Source organism: Pelophylax lessonae, assembly GCF_965119305.1.
Source record: "Pelophylax lessonae genome assembly, chromosome: 3".
NCBI classification, from domain to species: Eukaryota; Metazoa; Chordata; class Amphibia; order Anura; family Ranidae; genus Pelophylax; species Pelophylax lessonae.
The window spans coordinates 22,274,594-22,300,313 of record NC_138770.1 but is presented as its reverse complement, the minus strand read 5'-3'; the positions used below and the strand labels follow the sequence as shown (position 1 = coordinate 22,300,313).

The 25,720-nt window shown below is 47.5% G+C and overlaps 3 protein-coding genes across 3 annotated transcripts in view; 1 reads left to right on the top strand and 2 right to left on the bottom strand.

The window, feature by feature from the left end:
• Positions 1 to 25,720, top strand: part of LOC309550245 (uncharacterized protein) — a gene marked incomplete at its 3' end in the record, with an annotated part of 2,091,994 nt that overhangs the window by 370,277 nt on the left and 1,695,997 nt on the right.
• Positions 1 to 25,720, bottom strand: part of LOC309548867 (uncharacterized protein) — a gene marked incomplete at both ends in the record, with an annotated part of 400,016 nt that overhangs the window by 31,635 nt on the left and 342,661 nt on the right. The window contains 3 exon segments of the mRNA XM_082248798.1: positions 1,486 to 2,102; positions 3,994 to 4,061; positions 4,178 to 4,301. Of these exon segments, the coding sequence (XP_082104924.1) occupies positions 1,486 to 2,102; positions 3,994 to 4,061; positions 4,178 to 4,301 (809 nt within the window).
• LOC309550761 (E3 SUMO-protein ligase ZBED1-like) lies at positions 15,047 to 16,018 on the bottom strand (the record flags this gene model as incomplete). Its single annotated transcript, XM_082251098.1, has 2 exons — positions 15,047 to 15,505; positions 15,716 to 16,018. 2 exons carry the CDS (start codon positions 16,016 to 16,018, stop codon positions 15,047 to 15,049), a joined length of 762 nt encoding a protein of 253 aa, XP_082107224.1.

The window sequence follows — 25,720 nt, the reverse complement described above, 5'->3', positions numbered from 1 at the left end:
AAAAAAAAAGAGTGCACTCCTGGCGCACTGGGGGGAAGTACTACAGTGCCAAACGCACTAAGGAGACCGAGTCCCAAGGAACCAAGAGGTTCGACCTACAATGCCCAAACAGCAAGCAGAACAGGTGGGAGCTCAAGGGACACCCTACGTGGGGAACGAGGAGGGTCACTACCGAGAGAGGAAGGTGACCACTTCCCGGATCCCCCCAAACCGGCAATCTAAAAACGACTTTAACAATTGCATAGGCATCACATGTGGAACATAGTGCAAAAACTTAGGAGCAGTAATAGAAGAACCCGTGAGGGCATGACAACCTCGCAACCGTGGTCATTAAAAGGCACAGAACATATACCAGACAACAGTAGCTCCTGTACCAGGTAAACCCAGGACAGCCAATTTAAGCAGTCAGCCGCCCTCACGGTTGGTGGAGCCGTGATCAGCAACATCAGGGACACATATTACATTCCTGCAAAGCGAATCACAGCAAAGAAGGCTTGTATGTATACATCCCAATCACCAGAACATAGGAGATCCCAAGGACAGCACGACCTCCCAAAGATCCATTACAAATGTCTGATACTCTGAGATCACCCACAGACAGGCAGGTAAAGAGGGGGACAGCAGCAGTCAGTTTGGTCCGCCGAGGGACCCCAAGTCGGCATGGTTCAAGAATAACCCCCCGCATTTCTATGGCATAGAGGGGCTGTGAAGAGCAGCAGGTCCAGATGCGTGCTGGGAAGGTAGGGATGGCACAGGTAGTACTGCATGTCGCCAACCAGGACCAGGCAAACGGGCAACAGTGAGGGGCGTACACAAGGGGAGATGGCAGATCAAGTCACAGGTGGAACAGATCTGTGGGGAGCAAAATGGAACAGGGGGGGGGGGGGGGGAGTACATGGAAGGGGCAAAGCCGGGCCACGGGCAGACTCACGGTTGCAGGTCACAGCAGCTTAGGATTCCGGGGAGGCCTCCGTGGGGCCGGCAGAGCCCGAGCTCACAGATCTTCGAGCACGGCGTGATCCATTGGATCGAGTCCACGAGGGGCCACCGCCCGGGGGTCAAGCCTCATGTTCCGGCAATCTCACCAGCCAGTTCGGTATGTCCTGTGGGGCCAAGCCAGCGAAGCGGAACAATGCCGGGAGATCTTCATGCCTGCGGAGGGTGAACGAGGCACTGTTCCGTCTCACAGTCAGCTGGAGGGGAAATCCCCAACGGTAGGTGGCATCCTGGGAGCGAAGTCGTTCCAAAAGAGGCTTAAGCATGGCCCGGCGAGTCAGTGTACCCCTCTAAATGTCCGGGAAAATAGCAATCTGCGCCCCATCAAAGTCCACCGGGCCGTGCGACCACACCGTCCTCATCACCTGCTCCTTCACAGTGTAGCGGTGAAGGCGGCAAATCACGTCCCGCGGTCTGTCTGCATCCTGTGAACGGGGGCCCAGGGCTCAATGGACCCGATCAAAGAGAAAGTCCACCGGAGGGTCTTGCGGCAAAAGCCTGGAGAGAATGGCCTGAACAGTCACCACCAGGTCCTCCCGGCCAGTAGCCTCAGGTAGGCCCCGGAGCCGCAAGTTGTTGCGGCGGCTCCGGTTCTCCATGTCCTCCATCCGGAGCTGTTGTTCCGCCAGGGCATCGGCATGGGAAGCTTGGACCTGTTCCAGGTGGGCTACCCGGGATTGGAGATCTCCTAAAGCGGAATCGCCAGCCGCCACTCGCCCCTTAACCAGGGACACATCCGCCGTAATCACCGCGAAATCGCATCGGTGCTGCTCCGCGACTTGAGCCACGATGTCCTCCATGTCCCGCTTGGTAGGAAGGGAGCGGAGCAGCGCCCAGATGTCCTTCTCCTCCTCCGGATTTACCATCAGGGAGGGTTGTGAGGACGGGAAAGAGCTCTGAGACATCGTAGCGATGGCGGACAGCTGGGGAGAAGCAGCCGGCAGAGGAGGCGAGACGGCAGTCCGGGCAAGGCAGCTGCTTAGGCCTACCGCCGGAGACTGCGGTCCTGGAGTCGGGAAACCTTGGAAGAAACTGCGGATAGGAGCCGATGGTGTAGCCCAGAAAGCAGCCTTCGCCTTCCGCCGTTTGTAGGTGCTTATGTCAGCCTTGTAACGATAGTTTAAGCCGGTCAGGGAGGCAAGAAAGCGGGAGCACCAGAGAAGAACGTCCTCACACCACCATAACCTAGCCACGCCCCCTTTTTAACATTTTAATAAATGGTTTTAATGGTAATGCACTAGGTTGGTGCGCCCTCTTTTCTTTTTTTGTCTTTTCTCCAGGTGGGAGTGTCATGGTCTGGGGTTGCATGAGTGCTGCTGGCACTGGGGAGCTACAGTTCATTGAGGGAACCATGAATGCCAACATGTACTGTGACATACTGAAGCAGAACATGATAACAACCCCAAACACACCTCCAAGTCAACCACTGTCTTACCAAAGAAGCCGAGGGTAAAAGTGATGGACTGGACAAGCATGCCTCCAGACCTAAACCCTACTGAGCATCTGTGGAATATTCTCAAATGGAAGGTGGAGGAGCACAAGATCTCTAACATCCACCAGCTCTGTTAGGTCTTCATGGAGGAGTGGAAGAGCACTCCAGTGACAACCTGTGAAGTTCTGGTGAACTCCATGCCCAAGAGGGTTAAGGCAGGGTTGGAAAATAATGGTGGGCACACAAATATTGACACTTTGGGCCCAATTTGGACATTTCCACTCAGGGGTGTACTCACTTTTGTTACCAGCGGTTTAGACATTAATGGCTGTGTGTTGAGTTATTTTGAGGGGACAGCAAATTTACACTGTTATACACAAGCTGTACACTCACTACTTTACATTGTAGCAAAGCGTCATTTCTTCAGTGTTGGCACATGAAAAGATAGAATAAAATATTTACAAAAAATGTGATGGGTGTACTTACTTTTGTGAGATACTGTAGCAGTGGGTAGAGGGGATAGAGCAGAAGTATGTAATGTACAACATAGAGTATATAGTGCAGGGTCAGGAGTATGTAATGTACAACATAGAGTATATAGTGCAGAGGTCAGGACTCATAATATTGGTATTCAGTAATCAGTGGTGGATTACATGTATTTATGTCATGTATAAATTTAGTGTTAATGACCCACCTGTGCTGATCTCTGTAGGAGTGTCCTCCTCTATAAATGTCCCCGTTATTCCATCCTCCTCCATAGACTGCTGATCATCCCTCACATACCTCTCTTCTTCTTCTGCTTTAACCTCAAATTCTATATTGATTGGATCTCTGCTCTAAACCAAGAAAATGAGAGAGAATATCATCTGGAAGATATAAGCTTTAATATTGTGATATTATATATAAAAATAAAACACATCCTCTCCAGAAGTCCATGTTCTAGATGCTCCAATCCACCAACCTTGTAACAGTGAGGGATGGTGTGACCTTCCTGTGTGGAATCCTGGGAATACAGAGGACGGGGACATCTCTCTGGTGGGTTTCTGTAGCTGGATGACTCCTCCATGGTGTCCTGGTACAGATCTTTGTGTTCCTTTAGGAATTCTGACTCCTCCATCACCCCATCCTCATCATCCTGCTCTTTTATCTCTTCTTTAACCTCAACTTTAGAATCTCTCAGATTTCCACTCTGAATATAGAATAAAAATGACATCAATGGTAACAATGCAGATAATGTACAGATCCTAATGATACTATCAGTGATTGTTCTTCATCTAAACAAAAAGAAAGCAGTGCCAGCTTAATGAAGCATAAGGTTTATTAAAACAAAAAACACATAGTGACTTACTCTTAGGTAAGTAAAGGCCGGTAGGGTAGGTGAATGGGATCATCGTGGGCCGCCTCCCCCCTTCCACCTCATCCTTTTTTATATTTTTCTACCCATTTTTTACTTTCTATATTTTTACCTCATGGTATGCCACCCACCATCAGAGAGCGCCATGTAAAAATTGACTTTATGATTGTTCTTCATCTACCTGATGATGGTGAGGGATGGTGTGACCTTCCTGTGTGGAATCCCGGGAATACAGAGGACGGGGACATCTCTCTGGTGGGTTCCCATTACTGGATCCATCTGTAGGAAACACACACACTGACTGAATACATTGTTTCTATGTGTTTATCAGATGATGGGGGATCTAGGTGGACCCTCCGTACTGCTCTCTCCTTTACAATAAAGTCTCCTCTTACCCGGTGATGTGAGGGGCGGCTGATTCTCCATCATGACGTCTTTGTAGAGATCCTTGTGTCCTTCTAAATACTCCCACTCCTCCATGGAGAAATAGACAGTGACATCCTGACACCTTATAGGAACCTGACACACACAATGATACAGTCACCATCCAGACACAACCCTTGTCTGTTACTGGATAATGTCCCAGAATTCCCAGCACCGCTCACCTCTCCTGTCAGGAGATGGACCATCATGGTGGTCAGTTTCAGGATCTTCTGCCCTTTGTTCCTCTCAGGTATCGGAGAACGAGGGGGAGGCACCATGGTGGGGATTTCGGTCCTGCTCCATCCTCCTGAGATTGGCTGTCCAGTAGACTTCTTCACTACAACACAATCCTACAGATCAGGAGAAAGATAAACCGATATCAATCATCTGACATCATCTACATGTCTAGAATAAGAACATGGTCTATCCAGACTACATAAGAGAGATGTCATGTGACCTCCCAGAAGCCTCCTCACCTCTCCGGTCAGGTCTGTGTTTTATTATTAGAGATAAGAGTGATGTCATGTGACCTCCCAGAATCCTCCTCACCTCACCGGTCAGGTCTGTGTTTGATTTATAGAGATAAGAGTGATGTCATGTGACCTCCCAGAATCCTCCTCACCTCTCCGATCAGCAGGTAGATGATCTCCAGGGTGAGGCTTAATAACCTCTCAGTAATGTGACTCTGATCCTCCTCCATCCTCATTGGTGTGGTCATGTGATCTATGCGGGTTTCTCTGTAGACGGATAATGAAGAATTATCTGGATTGCATTGGTTGGACAATATTAGGATGGGGATATAAGGGGGTTATGGACGGGTTGCCCCTAGTGGGAATTGGAACATGTAGATTAGGGGGGTCTTTTTATAAAGAGTGGTCACAGGTTCTCTGAGACCATCAAGACCAACGCAGAGCCCATAGCCCTTGATTGGACAGGAGGAGGGACAGTCCACTGCCAGAGTGTAGGGGAGTAGAGGAGAGTGCCAGTATTGAGGGATTAGAGGATCGGATAAGTAAAAGTGCTTTTTCTGGTTCCCTACACCAAAATAACCATGTAACCCTTGAAGTGGGGCTGCCCCCATTATACGAGGGTTAAATGCTCATTTGGATTTTGGTCATTTTTCGTTTCCCCAGAGATGGGCTTTAAACAAAATTAAATTTTCACACAATAAAATCTGTATTTTAAACTTGTAAAAACAAAACACCTCCCCCCCCCACACACATAGTTATGTCAACCCTTAAAACTGTGTGTCACCATAAAATGGTGACTAAATTCACTACCCAACATGGTGCAAATACAACGCTGTAAAAGCTCCAACGGGTCATTCGTTTACAGAAAACCGGGAATAATGGCCCCAGAATCATTGCTCTCACTCTAGTGTGCGGCCAATACCCCCCTTTAAGACAGCATAATATAAATGACAGGTGCTCTTTAAGGAGACATTTGGGGTCTATTAGACCTCCAACGTCACCTATGGACCCCAGTGAAGCTGATGAAGTACAGATCGGGATCAAGCAGCTTCTTCACTGACCACAGTGACCGGGGAATGACATAACTGCCAACTATCCCATTTTTAAAAGGACAGTCCCGCCAAATAGGACCTAGTCCCAGCTATTTAGTCTGCCGGGACTTGTTTCGGCCAGTGGGGCAGGTGCGGCTCCCGCCGGCTCTCGGTCTGGTCTGACTATGGAAAAATGGGCGCCAGATTTGTCCTGCATGACTGCAGACACTAGAGCCAAGGACCGTTTTACCCCAATGTCCTGTTGGCGAGAGCTGCTGCCAGCTGGAAGATAGCTGCTTCCTGCCTCGAGGAGGACAGGAGGAATAGGAAGAGAGTCACTCCTACGGAGGGGGAGGACACAGGTAGGATGACTGAGACTATGCACTGCTTCATTTTTCAACTGAGCACCTATCTCCACACACTGGCAGCCTGTCCTGCCGGATCATCTCTGCTCAATATATACATAGCATATATACCCAGGTCCTGTTCTGTATACAGTACATAGAATATATACCAGGTCCTGTCCTGTATACAGTACATAGAATATATACCCAGGTCCTGTCCTGTATACAGTACATAGAATATTTACCTAGGTCCTGTCCTGTACACAGTACATAGAATATTTACCCAGGTCCTGTCCTGTATACAGTACATAGAATATTTACCTAGGTCCTGTCCTGTACACAGTACATAGAATATTTACCCAGGTCCTGTCCTGTACACAGTACATAGAATATATACCCAGGTTCTGTCCTGTATACAGTACATAGAATATATACCCAGGTCCTGTTCTGTATACAGTACATAGAATATATACCCAGGTCCTGTCCTGTACACAGTACATAGAATATTAACCCAGGTCCTGTCCTGTACACAATACATAGAATATTTACCCAGGTCCTGTCCTGTACACAGTACATAGAATATATACCCAGGTCCTGTTCTGTATACAGTACATAGAATATTTACCTAGGTCCTGTCCTGTACACAGTACATAGAATATTTACCCAGGTCCTGTCCTGTACACAGTACATAGAATATTTACCCAGGTCCTGTCCTGTACACAGTACATAGAATATTTACCCAGGTCCTGTCCTGTACACAGTACATAGAATATTTACCCAGGTCCTGTCCTGTACACAGTACATAGATTATTTACCCAGGTCCTGTCCTGTACACAGTACATAGAATATTTACCTAGGTCCTGTCCTGTACACAGTACATAGAATATTTACCCAGGTCCTGTCCTGTACACAGTACATAGAATATTTACCCAGGTCCTGTCCTGTACACAGTACATAGAATATTTACCCAGGTCCTGTCCTGTATACAGTACATAGATTATTTACCCAGGTCCTGTCCTGTATACAGTACATAGAATATTTACCCAGGTCCTGTCCTGTACACAGTACATAGAATATTTACCCAGGTCCTGTCCTGTACACAGTACATAGAATATTTACCCAGGTCCTGTCCTGTATACAGTACATAGATTATTTACCCAGGTCCTGTCCTGTACACAGTACATAGAATATTTACCCAGGTCCTGTCCTGTATACAGTGAGTCACTCACTGTATACAGGACACATAGCTGCCAACTGTCCCATTTTTGACAGAACAGTCCCGCCAAATAGGACCTTGTCCCGGGTAATTTACTCTGCCGGGACTTGTCCCAGCCAGTGGGGGAGCGTGGAGGAGGCAGGAGGGGCCGTCTAACCTTTTATTTCTTCCTGCGCTCCAGCCATTAACTTCATGTTCAGGATGGCCGGCGGGCACCCTGTGATTGGGCGAACTGTGGCGGGGGCTGGCCTCTGTGCCTGTCCAATAGGTGGCAGTTTGGAGGGTGGACCTGGGGTGCAGAGCAGTGCACCCTGAGTCCACCCATTGTGTGACAATAGCGAATGAATATTCGCGATTGTCACACGGATCCTCCTCCTGGCCAATCAGGAAGCGGGTCTGAGAGTATCTCTGCATTGAAGGGGGCACGCTGTGGGAACTCTACATTGAAGGGGGCATTGAAGGGGGCATGCTGTGGGAACTCTACATTGAAGGGGGCACACTGTGGGAACTCTACATTGAAGGGGGCACACTGTGGGCATCTCTGCATTGAAATGGGCATGCTGTGGGCATCTCTGCATTGATTGGGGGCACGCTGTGGGCATCTCTGCATTGAAGGGGGCATGCTGTGGGTGCTCTGCATTGAAGGGGGCATGCTGCATTGAAGAGGGCACGCTGTGGGAACTCTATATTGAAGGGGGCACGCTGTGGGAACTCTACATTGAAGGGGGCATGCTGTGGGCATCTCTGCATTGAAGGGGGCACGCTGTGGGAACTCTACATTGAAGGGGGCACGCTGTGGGCATCTCTGCATTGAAGGGGGCACGCTGTGGGCATCTCTGCATTGAAGGGGGCACGCTGTGGGCATCTCTGCATTGAAGGGGGCACGCTGTGGGCATCTCTGCATTGAAGGGGGCACGCTGTGGGCATCTCTGCATTGAAGGGGTCACGCTGTGGGCATCTCTGCATTGAAGGGGGCACGCTGTGGGCATCTCTGCATTGAAGGGGGCACGCTGTGGGCATCTCTGCATTGAAGGGGGCATGCTGTGGGCACTCTGCATTGAAGGGGGCACGCTGTGTTAATCTCTGCATTGAAGGGGTCACGCTGTGGGCATCTCTGCATTGAAGGGGTCACGCTGTGGGCATCTCTGCATTGAAGGGGGCACGCTGTGGGCATCTCTGCATTGAAGGGGGCACGCTGTGGGCATCTCTGCATTGAAGGGGGCACGCTGTGGGCATCTCTGCATTGAAGGGGGCACGCTGTGGGCATCTCTGCATTGAAGGGGGCACGCTGTGGGCATCTCTGCATTGAAGGGGGCACGCTGTGGGCATCTCTGCATTGAAGGGGGCACGCTGTGGGCATCTCTGCATTGAAGGGGGCACGCTGTGGGCGCTCTGCATTGAAGGGGGCACACTGCGGGCATCTCTGCATTGAAGGGGGTACGCTGTGGGCATCTCTGCATTGAAGGGGGCATGCTGTGGGCATCTCTGCATTGAAGGGGCATGCTGTGGGCACTCTGCATTGAAGGGGGCATGCTGTTGGTGCACTGCATTGAAGGGGGCGCTCTGCATTGAAGGGGGCACGCTGTGGGCGTCTCTGCATTGAAGGGGGCACGCGGTGGGCGTCTCTGCATTGAAGGGGGCACGCGGTGGGCGTCTCTGCATTGAAGGGGGCACGCGGTGGGCGTCTCTGCATTGAAGGGGGCACACTGTGGGCGTCTCTGCATTGAAGGGGGCACACTGTGGGCGTCTCTGCATTGAAGGGGGCACACTGTGGGCACTCTGCATTGATGGGGGCACGCTGTGGGCACTCTGCATTGATGGGGGCACGCTGTGGCCACTTTGCAATTCCTATGCTATTTAGCAGTGGCGATTATAGTAAGATTTGCTAACTGAATATTATTTAAAGTGTTTCTAAACTTAAAGCGGAGTTCCGGCCTCGGAAATTATTTTTTAATAAAAATCCCCCTGGGACAGTCAGGGCTAGTACATTCCACAATGGCTAGCCTCTGAACTGTCCCAGGTCGCACTTACCTTTTAGAAGAAATACTTACCTTGAAAATTTCTTCTCAAGCGCTGCCATCTCAGGTGTGGGCAGCTGAAGCCATCGCTTCCTCTTCTGCGTCCTCTTCAGTCCCACAATGCGCCTGCACTGGCCCCGCTCGTCACTTCCGGGGCAGGCGCATCATCCCTGCACAGCTTCTGGGCATGCCGAGCGGGGCAGGTGCAGGCACATTGATTCCTGGGAGCGATGACGTTCAGCTCCCAGGAATCAATGCAAGCAGAAAGTGACGCGCGGGCCGCGACCGCAGAGGGAGGAAGAGGAAGAAAGGTGAGTATATTTCCTCGATAACAAGATAAGTAAAAAAAGAAAAAAATCGTGATTATCCATTTATTTTTCAGGTGACACTCATGGCCCAAAGTCGATTTTGAGGCCCGAACTCCGCTTTAAGAAAAAAAATAAAACATTGCAGCAGTTCCTTAATGTAGTGTCTGCATTTCTGCTTTTTTTTTTTATTTTAATTCTTTTTTTTTTTGCCTGGTATGGAAGAGAAATGTTGAACAGAACTATAGAACACCTCCCTATCTCCTCATCACCATAACATAGGGGAAAATCTGTTCTGCAGTTCACAGAGGTAGGGCTGATAATATTGCTTGAAATAACACTGCACAGGACAGATCTGGATTTCTGGCAGGATCAAGGAGTATTTTCTGCTCTTATCATACAGATACAACAAAAGTAAGCAAGCTAGAGACATTTATTGTTAACCACTTCCGACCACCCACCGTATATTTCATAGCTGCCAGCTGTCTCATTTTTGACAGGACAGTCCCGCCAAATAGGACCTTGTCCCGGCTAACTTACTGTGCTGGGACTTGTCCCGGCCAGTGGGGGAGCGTGGGGGAGGCTGGAGGGGCCATCTGACCTTTTTATTTCCTAATGTCTCCCTGCGCTCCAGCCGCCATGATCTTCAGGCTCAGGATGGCCGGCGGGCACCCTGTGATTGAGCCAACATGTCGGGGGCTGTCTTCTGTGCCTATCCAGTAGCGTAGCGTGGGTGGCGCATGCGTAGGTGTTGGTTTGGAGCCGGGCCCCGCCCTCGCAGTATCAAACCGTCAGCGGCGCGCACTCAGCACCAGCCTTTTCAGTCACCTGCTGCTCAACAGTTATGGACCCGACCGACATTCCCTAGCCTCCTGAGAGTGAGCGACGTAGAGCTATGTCGGTTTGCCCAGGAGCCGCTGCCTGCTGCATTAAATCTGCCGCGGGCGGTCGTAAAGGGGTTAAAAAGACCATATAATCAGATTAAGCTTTTTTTTTAAGAAGTTTTTTTTTTTTAAAGACACAGAGGAAACACATTCTATTTTTTAAATTTTTTGCTTTTTCCTTTATTTTAAGCTCTGCTAAATCGTTTCCTGTAATTCGCTCTATATTGAATAGACCCTATAATCTGATAAGTAGGCGGAGATTGTGTGGAGTGGGTGGGGCTTCAGGGAAGTGGGTATGGTAAGTAATTGATAGCTGTGCTGCTAAGTGTCCCTGGAAATTTTTTTCAAATGTTGGCAACTATGAAATGGTGACTAAATTCACTACCCAACATGGTGCAAAGACAATGCTGTAAAAACTCCTACAGGTCATACGTTTAGAGAAAACCGGGAATAATGGCCCGAGTCAATTCTCTCACTCCAGTGTGCGGCCAATACCCCCCTTTATGACAGCGTAATATAAATGACAGGTCCTCCTTTAGGAGACATTATGGGTCAATTAGACCTCCAACGTCACCCTATGGACCCCAGTGAAGCTGATGAAGTACAGATCGGGATCAACCAGCTTCTTCACTGACTACAGTGACCGGGGAATAATGGCACTGAACCTGGAAGTGATGAAATGCTTATCTCTTCAGGATTCATTCACCAGAGAGGAGATCTGAGAACTGATCACCCTCCACTCCATCCACCATGCCGATCCTGGGCCTACAGGAGGGGCAGGCACATGGTTAATGTAGTGAGACATGGGGATATTTGTATCTTCAGGGGAAGGGTGTGAAAGGGCAAATTTCAGGAGAACCTGAATCCGAATCTCATCCCTTATTACAAGAGACTGCTAAGGTGAGAAGATGATTGGTGGGAAAGGTGACAAATCTCCAGAATGAAGAGAATTTTCCGACCCGGTGGGTGGAGGAATGTTCTGACCCTGAAGGGGTTATTCCAGGTTTTCACACTATATATGTGTGTATTAGGGCTGCCACGACTCGTCGACTACAAAAATTCGTTGAAGTGCGTGAAAGGCATCGACGCGTCACCGCGTGACGTCACACGCCCCCTGCTCGCATTGCCGGCCGGCCGCTGCATTGATTGGGGCCGCTGCACTGCCCCGCCCCCGGCCCCCGCTGTGCTCCAGCCGCTGTGAGCGGCATGACATCCAGTAGGCGAGCGGCATGACATCCAGTAGGCGAGCGGCATGACATCCCGGATGCGAGCGGCATGACATCCCGGAGGCGAGCGACGCTCTGCACACTGAGGCACTGATGTGGTGCAATGCTCTGCTGGTGCAAAAGTTAGTAAAATGCCCTTATGCCCTTTTTTTTTTTTTTTTTTTACTTACTGAAATAAAACATTGTCATAACTTGTGACATAATTAAAGCTTAGCCATATTTTTACAAAATGCAGAAAGATTGCCACAAAACTTAAAAATGTCTTCAGTATGAACTGTCATTCTTCTATATTTCTTCTGAGTGTGTCAAATGGTGGTACAGCCACAAACTAGACATGCTGTATACAACAGCATATTCATACAATGTCATGTAGCATTTTACACATGCTTGGCGAAGCCCCTCTACTACAGCTATAGCAGTCATGCAGAAGTGACATTTTCTAGGTGCTTGATGGTGCTGCTCCACTAAATGTACTGCAGCTCTGTGTAGATGGCACTTCATTTGTGCTTGATAGTGCCTCTCTACTAAAATTATAGAAGCCCTGTGTAGGTGACATTTAAAAAGTGCTTTGCTTACACGTTACATCTACAGCAGCCTTGCGTAGGTGACATTTTACAGAGGCTGGACAGTGCATCTTCACTACAACTACAGCATCCCTGTGTTGAAGACATTTGAGGTGCTCAACAATGCCTCTCCACTTCATCTACAGCAACCCTGTGTAGTAAAAATCTGGGTCAGGAAGGTCCAGTAATTTGTTCTATTACAGACAGCCTTGGTTAGCCAGCAGGTTCCATTTAAGGGCTTACTGAGGGGTCGGTACTGGGAGGGGGGCTTACTGAGGGGTCGGTACTGGGAAGGGGGGCTTACTGAGGGGTCGGTACTGGGAGGGGGGGCTTACTGAGGGGTCTGTACTGGGAGGGGGGGCTTACTGAGGGGTCTGTACTGGGAGGGGGGGGGCTTACTGAGGGGTCTGTACTGGGAGGGGGGGATTACTGAGGGGTCTGTACTGGGAGGGGGGGCTTACTGAGGGGTCTGTACTGGGAGGGGGGGCTTACTGAGGGGTCTGTACTGGGAAGGGACTTACTGAGGGGTCTGTACTGAGAGGGGGGCTTACTGAGGGGTCTGTACTGGGAGGGGGGCTTACTGAGGGGTCTGTATTAATTACAGGATTAATTAGCTAATCAAAAAAACACTCAATTAAGCAAAAAAAATAAAATAAAAATAATCGTTAGATTAGTCGACTAATCGTAGAAATAATCGATAGATTAGTCGACAGACAAATTAATCGTTAGTTGCAGCCCTAGTGTGTATCATCATCTGCTGGGGATAAAAGAGGTCACAGTGACCATGGAGGAAGAGGACGGACATGACGGGGGGTTACTGGGTGTAAATAGAAAATAAGATCTTATTACCTCCTCTGCTGTAACTTCCAGCAATGTCTCCTCTCTACTTCCTCCCAATTCGACCTCTCACCCAGGAACTTCCTTTTCATACCTGACATCCCTTCCTGTCTGTATCTGACATCACTTCCTGGCTTTCATAGAGACTTCCTTTCTAGGTAGAAGTGAGATCACCACCTTGTGGAGCTCAGAGGAACTGCAACCTGGTAGTATGAACACGGCCTTGTGCTGTGTGTAGGGCTGTGCATCTTCACTTACCTCACGATTCGATGTGATTACGATTATTAGGGTCGCGATTCGATACGATTCGATTCCGCGATGCATCACGATGCATCACGATTACTGCCCAATGCCCATGCCCAGCCCACTGCCCAATGGTTTTCAAAACTTTATAAAAAAAAACAAACAATCAAGCAGTCACAAATAAAAGAATCCTTTTTATTTTCATTTGCTTCAAAGGACACTTTCCTGCAAGCCCTGCATACTTTAGTGCACTTGCACTGCAAACATATAGGAAGGTCTGAAAATGCAAACAGCATAGCAGAGACAGACAACAACACTAGTATTTTACTAGAAGAAACAGTAAAATTAGTAAAAAACTGTAGTAGTGCAGTTTACTGCTTCATAAAAGAAAATATTAATATAAGCCAGGCCTACCACCATTTAAAGTACAACTAAAGGCCAAACTTTTTGGATTTTGGATAAAGTTTGGCCTATAGTTGTACTTTAAGGCAAGCCAAGATAGAAGAAGCCAGCCAGCCAAGCTAATATTCTTCAAAACATTATATATAAATCCTTTTATGTGAATATGCATTGCAATAAATTCCAGGTGTGCCATAACCTGTCCTCTACAAAACAGAGCACTTCCTGACTAGTAGCAAACATCAAGGGTGAACCTGGCAATAGTGCACTGCTGCATAACTTCCATGTTCACCGTGATGTTTGTTTCCCCCTGCAACTGCCAGTCAACTCAAGTGAAGTGAGTTGATGGCTGCTAGAGGGGAGTTATACAAATATAAGCTTAAGCTTAAATAATTATCAATTCACTTATGTGAATGGACCATTTTTGAAAACAAGCCATTCTCCATCTCTCCAGTGCTAGAAAAGCTGTAAAAAATATAAAATGTTCCAGGTTCACTGCGATTGTGTTTGCCCCTGCCATTGCCAGTCAACTAAACACAGTGTGTGTGTGTGTGTCGTGACTACTCAAAAGCTTATACGCAGCCTCATCAGCATCAACTCAACACACACACACTAGTGTGTGTGTGTGTTGAGTTAATGCTAGAGCTGTGTTATAAGCTCTTGAGTTGTCACGACAGTCAGTCAGTCAGTCACGTTACAGAAAGAAAACTTTACCTGCACTGCACTGAGCAGCACTCTACCATGTCGATTACATCTGTAACTGAAGTCAAACTAGCCAACAAGCCACCATTAGAGGAAGGAAAATCCTTGAGAGAATAAATTGTAAACTGAAGCTTAACCTTGAGGAAATCCTATGGGGGTCACATTCACAAACTCACAAATATAGTATATTACACAAGAATCCACAATTGGTGTTTGTGATCCAATAAGATCAGATTTACTCGAGGTTAAGCTTCAAATGTACAAGTTATTTCTCTCAATGATTTTCCTTCCTATAATGCTGCACCGTGGCTGGCTTGGTGTCAGTCAGTTGTCTTGTCTAGAGGAAAATACACTTTAATATTATTTATTTGGTTGAGGGTTAAATGAACCCCTAGTACTTGCCTAGACACTTTTAGTGTGAAGCAACGGAACAGATTATGGATTGGAAATGGACACATTGGACAGGACAATCTTCAAAAACAAACCATCAGTGCTATAAAGCAATAAAACAAGACTGGTGATGTGACTGACTGGTGACTGGCGGCAGACTGAATTAGTAATTACTAATTCAGTAAAAACATGAATTAGTAATTATTTCAGTGCTTAGCATTTGGGAACATGTAGGTTTTTCTGTAAGAACACTAGATGATCCACATGCTCAGGTTTAAGACTGCTTCTTTTCGCTGTTATAACATCTCCTGCAGTAGAGAAAACCCGCTCTGCAGATACACTTGTACCTGGGATACACAAGTATTGCTTTGACAGCTGAGAGAGGAGGGGGAATATGACCTCATGCTCACGCCACCATTTTAAAGGGTCCTCAGTGAGAGGCAGAGGTGGGGCTTTACAATATTTTTCCATTTCGTCTTCTGCCTTGGCATAGGGGGTCTTAGGTTCTATTGCACCATCAGTGAAAGACTGCCCCAGCAAAGTAATGAGCAGCGATGTTGTGGCCTTTTTTATGGGAGGAGAATGGCTGTCCTCAATGGGTGTTGTTTCTTCTTCCACAGTTGCTTTTTCCCCAGGCACTTCATCCACATTTATCCTTCTATTAGATGTAATCTGTGTGTTTGAACAAAAGATAATAGTATAAGAAGAGCTGAACTGACTAAGAGTGTGATTCATTGATGAGGTGTGGGAAACTGAACGGTAATCCATACCATACAGTTCCACTTCCCACACCGCATCAGTGAATCAGGGCATGTTATTACACAACACAATGTAGCTGAGCTTCTAGCTGTCTGGCAGGAAACATGATGAAATTCTAATTACCTCCAAAGATGCAGCCTCCTCAGTCACTCCTCTGTATATCTCCGATCTCTCCTCCTCTGTGACAATAAAAGGCAGTCCTTTAAAGCGGGGATCCAGAGCAGAGGCTGTATGAAGGATCTTCTTCTCTGCCTCACTGCTGTACCTCTTCAGGAGATCTGTTTTGATGGCATTCTTGATCTCATGGGTCATGGCTGTGTCTCCCATGGTGTCTGTCATGCTCTGGAGCAGTTGTGCATTTAGAGGGGCAATGAGAGACACTGTTGGGTTGCGCTCTTCTGACATCAGCAAGGTTGCATCCTTCATTGGCTTTAATGCACTCACAGCGTCCTCTGCTTTTGACACATCTGTTTCATTGAGAGTGCAGAGATCAGACTCTCCTTTTCTGACTTCTGGAGACAGCAAGGTGGCACAAACTGCAGGTTGTTGTTCTAAGAACCTCTCGACCATGTCATATGCGCTGTTCCATCTTGTTGGCACATCAGTTATTAGCTTATGATTCTTCAGGCCCAGTCATTTCTGTTTCTCTTTTAGACAGTGGCTTGCTCTAGTGCTGCGATGGAAGAATGTGGATATTCGTCGCACTCTGGCGAGAAGCCTGGAGAGCGTGGCCCCTTTCAGTGCCCGCTGACATGCAAGATTGAGTGTATGGGCAAAACATTTAACATGAGGAAATTTACCAACTTGAGCTGCAACTATCATGTTCGCCGCGTTGTCGGTCACAAGCACTACAGATTTATCAGACAGCTGCCATTCTTCCACAACATGAGACAATAGCTCTGCCAGATGAGCACCTGTGTGAGACTCATAAATGGCTCTTGTTTGCAACACATGTGACAAGACCTGCCAGTCCTTAGTAACGTAATGTGCTGTTATTGTAACATAGGACTCCGTTGTGACTGACGTCCATGAATCACACGTTATTGCGACTCGACTGGCTTGGTTCATTGACGCAAGTACCTGAGCTTTGGTGTCGTGGTAGAGTGCAGGTATAACGTTTTCTGTAAAGTGCCTGCGTGATGGGATCTTATAACGTGGCTCTAGCGTCTTCACAAGGTAGCGAAACCCGGCATTGTCCACAACTGAGTAAGGCCGTAGGTCCTTGGCGATGAAAGCTGCCACAACTTTGGTTAGTTTCTTCCCTTTTTCTGAGTTGGGCGGATAAGTTGACAGTATGGCATCAATTCTTGGCTGATCTGGGTCTAGCAGTCTTTCCTTGGCAGTGGTGGCACTGCTGGTGGCGACAGGTGTTACTAACTCAGAGTGAAAACGGCTAACATGGTTTCTCAAGTTCGTAGTATTCCCTAGGTATTTAATTTTTGTGTGACAGGCTTTACATACGGCGTGTGTCTTGTCAAACTCACGCTTCCCTGTGTGTTCGTAAAATCCGAAATGTGCCCAGATGTTTGCTCTTAAAATGCTAGGTGCATTTTTTATCTCTCAATCTTTTTCTCCTTCTGCCATATTTACCACCATACTACCACGTATGTGACGGAGACGGATGACGTAAGTTGCCAAACTCTGTCAGTGTTTAAAAAACAAACAAAAAAAAAAACTTGTAAACTAAGCCGCAACAAATCAACCAAGCAACATCTTTCATAAAATATGACTGTCTGTCTGTCTGTCTGTCAGACTCCCTTCCTTGCATGCACTGAGCCAAAACCCCCGGGGCCCCCCCTTACCCCACAGCTGCCTGTGACAGTGACACTGACAGAGACCCCCTTCCCCCCACAGCTGAGCTAACTGCAGCCTGACACACTGACAGAGACCTGGGTGGATGTCCCACACCTTCCCCAATCCCCCACAGCACTGACAAACACTTGAGTGAGAGTGAGTCCCCCCCCTTGCCCAGACCCCCACACTGACAGAGACCTGGAAGTCCCACACCTTCACCAATCCCCCACAGCACTGACAAACACTTGAGTGAGAGTGAGTCCCCCCCTTGCCCAGACCCCCACACTGACAGAGACCTGGATGTCCCCCACACCTTCCCCAATCCCCCACAGCACTGACAAACACTGAGTGAGTCCCCCCCTTGCCCAGACCCCCATAGCTGACTGACACTGACAGAGACCCCCAGGCCCCCACTGACTGACCCCCCTGGCTGCCAGACTGCCACAGCAGAACAGTACCCCCGGGCCCCGACCGACCGTCCCCTGTCCCAGGCCCCCCCCCCCATCACAGACATCCCCCAGAGATACAGACGAGAGACCCCCATGAATGATAACACAATTATTTGTTCGGACATACCTGCTGTGTGACTGTGTGGGTTGTTGTGCACTGCATTGCAGAGGAGGACAGGTGCTGTGCTGCTCTCTGGGCTCTGTGGTGGGCGGCTGGCATCACTGGCAGTGGCATGGCGTGGCGGCTGGGCCTCCAGGGCCTGTCGGCTACGGTGAGGTGAGGTGAGGTGAGGCTGGCGGTGCTGGCTGGCTGCGATGGGGACGCACTTGGGGCTCCTCGCTCCTGTGTGTGGACTCACTGGACTGGCGGCTTCTGGCTTGGATGGCTGGCTGGCTGGCTTCTAGGCTGCAGGTGGGACGCCGATACACGCGGGGGATGTCTTGCTGCGCCTCGGCCCGGGTCAAAGAGGCGGAAGGGGAGGGGCGGAGCCTTTTTATTAAGCTCCCGCCACTAACCCACCAATCAGCTGCCGATCCTGCGATCTTGTGATTTTTTTTCCCCTTGCGCGATAGGGCGTGGCCGCGGCTGATAACGTCATTTCGTATAATCGATTATGCCGGCAGCCCACATCGATGCAGAATCGCGAAGGGTCGAATCGCGATGCATCGATCTTTTGATTATATTCCCCAGCCCTAATCATTATACTGTATATGTATGATGTACATGAGTGAAATTAGTAGGAGACATGGATCTCCTGTGTACGAGCTGAGCTCAGTTCGGGGCCAGTTTCCTCATTTTATTGAGATCTGGTTTTAGATAAATCAATAAATGTTATTTTAGGATAAATGCATGGAGTTGTTATCTGTCTCATGCTTTGCCCTTAAAGTCCACACATATGTGGTTCCTTGTGAACATCTGTAGTTTCGCATTTTTTTTTTGGATAAGAGAAGGGATTTAGTAGGATACTCCAAATAACTATTCACAGGTAAGGACAACTCTCTCAATAGAACTGTATCGCAGATCATCTGCAGGACCATAAATCACCTGTATGGGATGAACAAGTCCCTTTGTAGCTGAAGGAACTCAATGAACCTTGCCTCTTCAAGACACTAGCCAGTGTCTCCTTTAGCTTGCACCCAGTAACTGACTTCTAACACCCAGAGGAGGATCTAACAGCACAAGTTCCAAGGATCCCCTGTGGGGGGGGGGGGGGTGTCTATACTCACAAGGCTCCGGGAGCACACACACCAGTCTTCCTCAGTAGTCCAGACAGGATCCGCAGACATCCTACCTCAGTCAGCCCTCGTAAGGACCAATGGGGTTGCAACTTCAATGTTTTAGGCCCTCAGGTTGCCCACCCGAGGCTGCCTGGCAGCCTCTGCAAGGGAGAGACATCAGCCCCCTCCCCACTTAGACCTCTCTCCCTAGAGGTAGACTGGACAGGACTACGAGCCCATGTGCTCTTCAGCTATAAATGCTGGTACCCAGCATGCCTCGGGACACATCCCCTTCTAATTGGCCAGGGCTGTACAGACATCCATGCTCTCATCTGCCAGGCTTCCACCCACTGTCCAATATACTCCATGGCTATTGGATCAGTATGAATCATCAAGACAGCATGAGCTGTGTCCCTGTTAGGCAGAGAAACAAAAACTATATCCACTCATTCTAGCACCTATCTAGGAGGGCTCTACATCTGTATGGCAGGGTCTGTTTGATTATTCACCTGCTGGGATGGTGCTCTGATGTGAGAAGCTGCAGTGTCAGTGTTCCTTTAGCAGTAGTTAACCCCTTATGGGTTTTTCTCAACCAGCAAGCAAACAACTGTTACACTGTCTTTTTTGACAGCTTAGGAGACTTTAGCAGCCGTAGTTTGAATTGCGATTTTTTTTTTTTAAAGAAATTACTACATAGATTTAGTAGCAATTATATATGGTATAATATTTTTTTTCCTAACAATAAGGAGTTCTCCCTTGCACCGTGTCTGTTTATCATGGATTTATTTCTTACTGTGACAGGTCCTTGTGCCGCTGCAGCCTAATCCCTCTATGCTGTGGCTGCTCTATGCAGGTCATAGCTGGAGGGGGGCAGCATCTTCCTTACTGATACTGTTCCTGGATTGTCAGCACTTCTGCAGGCCTCATAAAACTGGTGTATGGGAAGCTGACTAATGGACACTTTCTATTAAGCCTCTCCAGATCTGCATGTACAAGGAGTCTCAACTCTGACCATGTCAAGCTTTTCCCTTGCAGGATCACTCAACTGACCAGTTTAATGCTCTTCAAACAATTCCTAAAAGGAAGATGAGGATGGTCTATAAGCAGGTTTTTTTTTACCTCCCTTCCTGCAGAGGTACCTGCAATGCAAGCATTTTTAGCACTTGAAAAGGAGTGTGTTGTCTTTTTCCCTATGATGTTTAAGCTAGAAGCTCATGCTAGAAGAGTGGTGCAAATTGAACAGAAGGACAGAGCAGCGGAATGTCTTAGTGGTCATCACCTTGCAGCACTTGGTTGCTCAGTTCAAACCTCAACCAGAACACTTCTACCTGCATTGCAGGATGTCAGATTAGGCACTTGTGAAGAGGAAGAGGCTTTCCAGCATAATGAGTCACCTATTTGGTTGACGTGGCCTTCATGAGCTTAGCTATATACATGGAGTTGCCATTGGGGGATGCTGTGTCCTTCAGGGGTATACTCATTAATGATGATTAGGTGGGTCCTTTGGGGGGTTTAGGGTCTTCTGGTGGTAACTTTGTGTTGGACTTGTCCCTAAGGGGTATATCTGTCTGCAGTTGTAGCCTGTGAACCTGCCTTAACCCTTGATTCTCTTCCAATGCAATGGAAGTTGGTATGAAGAATATTGATTCTATCCTAAAGAATAATTCTACAAGTTGGACATTTTTGTCTGCATTGCAAGAGTTTAAACTGTATCCTTTAAGGGCTATCCTCCTTTGATAGCAATGAGCTGCATTTAGTCCAGCCTCCTGCTTTAGAGTAAATGTCTGCCGAATGAAAGAGAACTGCAGTTCTAGAGTCAGTGTCTAATTCCAAAGAGGTTTGCTCTTGCAGTTCTGACTCGGAGTCCAGAAAGAATTGAAAAGAGAAAGAGAGTCCTCATCCAAAAAGGCAGGAAAGAGCTGGAATTCGGGGGGGGGGGGGGGGGGAGGTTGCTTACTGGTCTTTTTCACATTTTGCCACCCATTCCTCCGAGGACCAAGGAATTGGTGCTCAGAGGTGGGTAGAGGATGGAACCAAGGAATGGTACTGGGAGGTGGGTAGAGGATGGAACCAAGGAATGGTACTGGGAGGTGGGTAGAGGGTGGAACCAAGGAATGGTGCTTGGAGGTGGAACCATGGAATGGTGCTCAGAGGTGGGTAGGGGGGTGGAACCAAGGAATGGTGCTTGGAGGTGGGTATGGGGTGGAACCAAGGAATGATGCTTAGAGGTGGGTAGGGGCAGACAAAGGGGGAGTTCCTGCACCTATTCTCTGAGAAAACAAGTCCTGATAATGAGCCGCCTATTTGCTTGTTGTGGTCTTCATGAGCTTAGCCATATGAGTTGTCATTGGAGGATGTGTGAGGTCAATCAGGAAATAAACACCAAACTGTTAATCCGAGCATGCAGCCTGCCTGGCCAGGAAAGGGGGGGGTGATGAGCGTGTGATGGTATTAGGCAGTAATATATCCCCCCCCCCGGTGGGAGTGGAGATAGCCCCATCTACAGTGTTGGGGGTAACTAGCCACATCCATACTGGCGTATAGTAATATGACGCCGGCAGGATGGCTTTACCGTTCCGGGCGGCCGTCATATGACGACTGCCCGTTCTAGCTGCTACTGCGTGCCCCCGCGTGCAGCGCAGCGATCAGGGATGAGGCTCGTCCCTTGGACATAGCCCATCCCTGATCAAGGTAAACAGCCAATAGAAATTGGCTGTTTACCATGTGATCGGCTGCGTCAATCACAGCTGATCACATGAGCGGCTCCAGCGTGAGCCGCTTGTTCTCTCTGCAATGCGCGCCCCCGGGGGCGCGCAGAGCAGCGATCGGGGGGACGAGGCTCGTCCCTCGGACAGAGCCAATCCCCGATCTAGGTTAAGAGCCAATAAAATTGGCTTTTTACCACGTGACCGGCTGTGTCCAATCACAGCCGGTCACAAATGTCAACAGAGAACACGGTAACTAGCTGTCACCGTGTTCTCCTCCTCACACACTGATCCTGTGTGAGGAGGAGATTGTGGTAACAGCTAGTTACCAATTACACACTGATTGCCCCCCCCAATAAAGAGGACCTGTCACTAGCCCATCAAAGTACCTGTCATTAGCCCATCATAGTACCTGTCACTAGCCCATCAAAGTACCCGAGTACGGGCTGGTGACAGGTACTCGGGTACTCTGATGACGGGTACTCTGATGACAGGTACTCTGATGACAGGTACTCGGGTACTCTGATGATGGGTACTCTGATGACGGGTACTCGGGTACTCTGATGACAGGTACTCGGGTACTCTGATGACAGGTACTTAGGTACTTTGAGTACCTGTCACCGGAGTACCTGTCATCAGAGTACCCGTCATCGGAGTACCCAAGTATCTGTCACCTACCCATCAGAGTACCTGAGTACCTTCCACCTGCTCATCAGAGTACCGGACGCCTGAAGTACCCGAGTACTTGCCGCCTGCTCATCAGTACCCATCACTACTCATCAGTACCCATCAGTACCTATCACGTATCAGTACTGATCATCAGCACCCATCAGTACAGTATCAGTATCACCTATCATTATCAGTGCTACTCATCAGTACCCATCAGTACCTATCACCTGCCTGTCACCTGCCCATCAGAGTACCCGAGTACCTGTCACCTGCCTATCAGAGTACCCGAAGACCTGCCACCTGCTCACCAGTACCAGAGTACCTGTCACCTGCCCAGCAAAGTACCCGAGTACCTGTCACCCTTTATACAGCCACCATGTCCAAGTCCAAAAAGGTTTATGTACGTCCTCCATTTAAACCTAAAAAAACGGTGTTATGGCAGCAGATAGCTGCCATAACCCTGGTATTTTTTTAAACAGTGGACGGTTGGCTTTCCGATAAGGGTGGTCCCAGTGGCGGATTCATCGTGGGATCACCCTTTCGGGATGGCGGAAGAGGTGCCCCCCCTCCCGCCGCGTTCCGGTCCTTTTCTCCGCTTACCGGACCCGCCAGCAGCGGGGAAAAGGATCCGATCCCGGATCCTCACAGACAGGATGTCGAGTGAGGGCAAGCTTGCCCTCACTCGACTCTATGGTCTTGGAGGACCTGAGCTACGGCAAACATCATCGTTGCCTAGCAACCGGTTTAAAGGTCCCTTTATTTTTTTTTAATTTTATATCATTATTTTTTTTTTTTTCTATCTTTTAGTGTACTTGTGAGATCTGAGGACTTTTTGACCCCAGATCTCACAAAAAAGAGATCCTGTCGTGCCTATTTTTAATACAAGGAATGTTTGCATTCCTTGTAATAGAAATAAAAATGATATATATATATTTTTTTTTAAACGGTGTAAAAATAATAAAATAAATAGTAAAAAAAAAAAAATTAAAGCTCCCTGTCCCCGTGAGCTCGCGCGCAGAAGCGAACGCATACGGAAACCCCGCCCACATATGTAAACGGTATTCAAACCACACATGTGAGGTATTGCCGCGATCGTTAGAGCAAGAGGAATAATTTGAGCCCTAGACCTCCTCTGTAACTCTAAGATGGCAACCTGTAGAGATTTTTAAAATGTCACCTTTGGGGATTTTTAAGTACCAAAGTTTGTCGCCATTCCGTGAGTGTGCGCAATTTTGAAGCATGACATGTTGGGTATCTATTTACTCGGCGTAACATTATCCTTCACATTATGGAAAAAAATTGGGCTAACTTTACTGGTTTCTTATTTTTTTATTAAAAAAAGTGAATTTTTTCCAAAATAATTGCGTTTGGAAGACCGCTGGGCAAATACGGTGTGATAAAAAATATTGCAATAATCTCTATTTTATTCTCTAGGGTCTCTGCTAAAAAAATATATAATGTTTGGGGGTTCCAAGTAGTTTTCTAGCAAAAACAACTGATTTTAGCTTGTAAACACCAAATGTCAAAAATAGGCCTAGGCAAGTGGCTAGGATGCATGATGATGCTCCTTGGATGTTGGGCCCCCTCTATATGGCTAGGCTGTGAAAAAGTCTCACACATGTGGCATTGCCATACTCAGGAGGAGTGGTAGAATATATTTTGGGGTGTCATTTTTGCTGTGTACATGCTATGTGTTAGGAATATCCTATAAATTGACAACTTTGTGTAAAAAAAAAAAAGTTTTCATTTCTTTCCCACATTTTCCAAAAACTTGTGGAAAAAAATGACATGTTCAAACGACCCATAATGCCTCATAGAATATACGTTGGAGTGTTTGCTTTCTAAAATGTGGTCATTTTGTGGACTTTTCCATTGTATTGGTGCTCTAGGGCCTTCAAAAATGTGATAGGTAGTAAGAAAGTTTTATGTTTATTTATGCTTCTAGAACGCCTGAAGGTGCTACTTGGATGTGGAGTCTCTTTTTGTGGCCAGGCTGTGTAAAAGTCTCACACATGTGGTATCACCATACTCGGAAGGAGTAGCAGAATGTATTTTGGGGTGTCATTTTTGCTGTGTACATGCTATGTGTTAGAAATGGCTTATAAATTGACAACTTTGTGGGAAAAAAAAGAAAAAAAGTTTTTCTTCCTTTTCCCAAGAATTGTGGGAAAAAATTATAACTTCAAAAAACTCACCATGCCTCTTATTAAATACCTTGGACTGTCTACTTTACAAAAAGGGGTAATTTGGGGGGTTTGAACTGTCCTGACATTTGAGGGCCTCAAGAAAGAAGATAGGCCGTCAGTACATCTGGTGTGATCAATTTTTAGCAATTGGTACCATAGCTTCTAGACTCAATAACTTTCACACAGACTAAATAATATACATTAATTTGGGTTAATTTTACCAGAGATATGTAGCAGTATAAATTTTGGCCCAAATGTATGAAGAAAAATTTATTTTTTGCAAAATTTTATAATAGAAACTAAAAAAAAGTATTTTGTTTTTTTTTTCAAAATGTTTGCTCTTTTTTTGCTTATATCACAAAAAAAACCCCAGTTGTGATCAAATACCACCAAAAGAAAGCTCTATTTGTGTGAAAAAAATGATAAAAAGTTTGTTTGGTTACAGTGTAGCATGACTGAGCAATTCTCATTCAAAGTGTGAGAGTGCTGAAAGCGGAAAATTGGTCTGGGCAGGAAGGGGGTCTAACTGCTCTGTATGGAAGTGGTTAGTTACAAAGGGCCTGATTCATAGTACGGCGAATTGGCGTTTCGGCGGAATTTTGCGAACCGGCGATTATTTAAGTCTGAAATTGGCATTCAAAGAACGGCGGGCGGAAAATAGCGCCTAGTGTGAGATTCATTAAGATGCAATAAGGTCAGAGCGCGACTTAAAACCACGCCAGCTAAAAGCTCGACTAAAGTTTAGCCAAATTTTCCCCTGTACCCCCAAAAATCCCAAATCACTGTGGAAGGTGTGGAAGTCAATTTGGAGATGACTTGCGTTTAAAAAATGTCAAAAACTGACTTAGAAAGAGAGATATCTGCGAAAGTGTAGAAAGGTTAAACAGCTCCTCCAGCCCCGAGCTGCGAACGCGCGAATGTGCGCATGCGCAACGCCAAATAGGCTCAAAAAATTTCGCCAGCGCGATTTTGGGTCAATTTTTTTTTGAATACCGCTTGGAAATCCGCTGTCTCGCCCATAGAAAATGGCAAAAACCGGCGGAATTGGAAAAACATGCACACTTCCAACAAGGGATCCCTTAGTAAACACCATCACATTCCATACAC